Consider the following 4,334-nt stretch of genomic DNA (forward strand, 5'->3'; position numbering starts at 1 on the left):
GACGATTGTAAATAGAAGTTTTCAAACAATATTTAATATTTTCCAATTTGCTGAAATTTCGTAATTGAATTTTCTGTTGGAATATACAAAATAAACTTAATGTAGAAATTCGTTGAAAACAGTTTTAGTTATTATAAAATCACGCTATCATAACTTCATATCAATACCTGAATTGTTAATTAATTTCAAAAACCGTAAATGGCTTCCTTCAAAAAAAATGGGTGCGACTTCTGTAAATGACACCCTCGCGAGTGTTCGCTACCACCCTGAAAAGTTGACACTTCACGTCATCGTTCTAACTATCCTCGTCTGATTTACTTTTATTGTAATCAACATTAGAGTAAAAACGTAGTAAGACCTTGTAATTTATAGTAAATTACTAGGTCCTTCTATGGTGATAGTAGTAGTTATTAAATTCAAATTCACGCTTTACGTAGTATTACAGTATTTATTTTGGAAGCATTAAAAATACAAAAATAAGAGAATAACATTGAATTTATTTTTCACTATAAAGCAATTTAAAAAATCAAAAGTACGTAAGTTATAATATTAGTCTACGATAAAACTAGACCGAGGCATAAAAATTGAACCAATTTACTTAAATTTAATTAAATATACGACTGTCCATACGCTTGCCTTCCTTTTCTCCATCAAACAATTTAAAAACTGCAATTGATTCTGTAAACATTTTACAAACCGTTATTATTGTAATGATATATGAATCCTGAATCCTATATAATTTCTAACTGTGATTATAAATATATCTGCAAAATATTTTCGATATAAACACTAGGCCACAATAATAAAGACAAATTGATAAAGCATAAATTCTTCTAACATCCTCAAATCGAGTAATACTACTTTTTTTTTATATTCGTCTCGCCATATCTTATTTATACCTTCTCTATTCACCTCCATTTAATTTCATCTAATTATATTTAAAATCTAAAAAAACTCTACGATCAAATTAATTTGCTGATAAAGGACATAGTTGCTAACAGAATTTGGTATTATTCTTCCGCATTGTTCTACGTAAGAGCTACATATCAGTAGAGATGTCTAAATAACACGCTTATAAACACTGAATGAAATAAATGTTTCGAAGTAAGTACTACATAATTTATATGCGCAAATAAGTTAGTATAATATATACCTTCGCTTACAAGCATTATATCCAAACAAAGATCGGTTCTCGGTAATTGCCGAAAATAAAATATTTTTCAAGTTTTCTTTCTATAAAGTAGCATATTCTGAAAGAAGTTATAAATCACACTAAAATATTCACTTTTTATTCTTTAAAAACAACACAAAATATGTCGATGCACGGAATAAAAGTTTATCCGAGTGAACTTCGAAAGAAAACGAAAACAAACATCACACCGCACTCTACGAAATTTACCTTGAAATGATGTTTACAGGCAGAGAAACCAGATATTTTCGAAGAAACTAGCCTATTAAAGTAAAAAATAGCCTAATGCAGTAATAACATAAAATTAAACAAAATTAGATCATAAGAAAAGTATAATTACCTTTAAAAATTGAAAATTTAATGCATTTAATATACTGTACAGTACAGTATGTTCTATTTCACTCGCTTCTTTAACAAAAAGTTTTGAATCGAAATTTAGCGTGATGTTGGTTTGATTAAAGGTAAAGCAGCATATGTTTTCATTTTTGAAAAATATTTTATTCTCAAAATTGATGCTGAAAGATCCGAGCTCATTTTCAGGTTTCTCAATTTGGTTTTGACCATAGCGAAAGTAAGCAATATAAACACAATGGAAACTTCGATATCTCGGAAAATGTAGGATTCCCTACAGCAGTTTTAATAGTTGGAACTTGCACCAAAACTCCGATGTAAACATTATCTGACAGTAGACTGAAAAATACTTGTCCAGTCTACTGTCAATTAGATGCCGCCATTGTCTCTATTTCTCCAATTTCGAATTGATCAGACAGAGCTAGGGAAAGTTGAAAATAGAGAACGAGTACGACTTAAAAAAATTAAGTTTATCTCCCAATAATTACTTAAGTAATTCGATATATCTAGTTATGCGAGTAAAAATTTCTTTACAGGCTATTTTTAAAAAGTTTGAACATCTGTCTTTAACTATAAATGCTTGTTCATAAGAAATTTCATTTAATGTAACTTTATTCACCAAAAGGTTTAGTCCAAATCAATCTTTTCATTTGACATATAATTAGATTAATCATTTAAATCTATGTGAATTTTCACAAATTCAAAAAAAAAAACTCTTCTTTGCATAATGCAATGCTCATAATTTATGGAGTGTTCTAAAACGCGCGGAAAAGACATGACTTTAGCATTTTTAATGTCGCTTGTTCTTGTAGATGGAATATATTACGATGTATTAAAGTAATTTCTTTTCTTGCAATCGATGAGTGTCTGTGTGTTTGTTAACAAAGTTGTTCTAAAACGGAACAAATAGCTGGAAATAAAACATCGTTTGTAACCTTGAAACGGTCGCTTACTCACACTACGTTTTCTGCGTCAGATCCCACCTTCCATCCACATAACAAAGTATTTAGAATTAAGAGCGGACACAGAGCAAGACACAAGCAGAGATGACAGTGAGAATTTATTGGTGTAACGATGTTTTGAAATTGCAGCTCAAAAATGTAACTTCGACTTACTGCATAGAATTTCTTCATATCAAACGTATGGGATATAAACAGCAAAAATTTACTGAAACAATACAGCGTTTGTCTGTCAAAAAATGAAGCAAATTTTAAACGTTCTCATAAAGTTCCATAATATGTATACAATATATATAAAACACGTAATGTTAGAATCATGTATGCCTGAAGATATTCTTTCAAAATTTATCAAATATATATATAAATAAAACTCGTAATTTACTACCGCTCGAAGTTTTTCAACAACATATAGCAAATAATTTACTCTGGAGGCACATTTACCTAAACAAACGTGTTAACATAGGCATATCGCAGTTCGGACAAACTTTTCAGTTTCAGTTTCGAACAAGCGAATACCTTAACATCTGAATTTGTATATCCGCGGCCGAAACAAACAGTACAGTTCGAATATGCGTATTATGAATTAAAGCAAAATATGCACTCTTCTAAATATTGATTGAATCAATTATATTAACTGCAATTAGCACCGCATGTATCTATAGAACAATTCTCTGTTCAAGAGAATTTTATATAATAACAGTTTAATTTTTACTATAATGTTTCTTAGTTAAAACTTTTCAGAAACTCCAAAAAAAGATCATTTTAATTCAAAACCAGTTTTGCTTACAACTTTCGATAATTCTACATCAATAAAAATTAAAAATAACATTCCTTCAAAATTTCCATGTGTGAATATTTCTATTTATTTTTAAATCTTGGCTTCGAATGAATTTCGCTGGACATAATTAGTATTCATATGGCTATCGTCTGTTGTGGATCCGAAGGTGTGTAATTAAGTGTGACTTTCGTGAAAACTTCTGTTTACACTCGTCACAACTGTAAGGCTTCTCTCCAGTATGGACCCGAAGGTGTTGAATTAAGTTTGACTTTTGTGAAAACTTCTGTTTACACTCTTTACAACTGTAAGGCTTTTCTCCAGTGTGGACCCGAAGGTGTAAAATTAAGCTTGATTTTTGTGTAAATTTCTGTTTACACTCGTCACAACTGTAAGGCTTTTCTCCAGTGTGTGTTCTAAGGTGTAATATTAAGCTTGACTTTTGTGTAAATTTCTGTTTACACTCGTCACAACTGTAAGGCTTTTCTCCAGTGTGGACCCGCAGGTGTTGAATTAAGTTTGACTTTTGTGAAAACTTCTGTTTACACTCTTCACAACTGTAAGGCTTTTCTCCAGTGTGGACACGAAGGTGTGAAACTAAGCTTGATTTTCGTGCAAATTTCTGTTTACATTGGTCACAACTGTAAGGCTTTTCTTCTGTGTGGACCCGAAGGTGTCTAATTAAGCTTGATCTTTGTGTAAACTTCTGTTTACACTCGTCACAACTGTAAGGCTTCTCTCCAGTGTGGACCCGCAGGTGTTGAATTAAGTTTGACTTTTGTGTAAACTTCTGTTTACATTCGTCACAACTGTAAGGCTTTTCTCCAGTGTGGACACGAAAGTGTAAAATTAAGTGCGACTTTTGTGAAAACTTCTGTTTACACTCGTCACAATTAAAAGGCTTCTCTCCTGTATGGATTCTTTCATGATTTTGCAAATTTTGTTTAGTTTTGAAATTCTTCTTACAGCGTTTACATGAAAATTGTTTTTGGTTCCATTTCTCTGCAATTAAAAACATCGTTTTAAATAATATTTTATCAATGTATAATAAAAAGTTTTA

The 4,334-nt window shown here is 30.8% G+C and overlaps 1 protein-coding gene across 1 annotated transcript; it reads right to left on the bottom strand.

Moving 5' to 3' along the window:
* Nucleotides 1-3,278: 3,278 nt before the first annotated feature.
* On the bottom strand, nt 3,279-4,292 carry LOC111614359 (gastrula zinc finger protein XlCGF8.2DB-like). The gene has a single exon (XM_023355734.1). The coding sequence runs from the start codon at nt 4,290-4,292 to the stop codon at nt 3,420-3,422; it is 873 nt and encodes a 290-aa protein (XP_023211502.1). The 3' UTR covers nt 3,279-3,419.
* Between the last annotated feature and the right edge of the window lie 42 nt (nt 4,293-4,334).

Source organism: Centruroides sculpturatus, unplaced genomic scaffold, assembly GCF_000671375.1.
Source record: "Centruroides sculpturatus isolate CEXI.00-Female unplaced genomic scaffold, Cexi_2.0 scaffold1961, whole genome shotgun sequence".
NCBI classification, from domain to species: domain Eukaryota; kingdom Metazoa; phylum Arthropoda; class Arachnida; order Scorpiones; family Buthidae; genus Centruroides; species Centruroides sculpturatus.

Bases quoted from the DNA above. Each gene is read 5' to 3' on its own strand.
- LOC111614359 (XM_023355734.1), bottom strand. From the start codon at position 4,292: ATGTTTTTAATTGCAGAGAAATGGAACCAAAAACAATTTTCATGTAAA.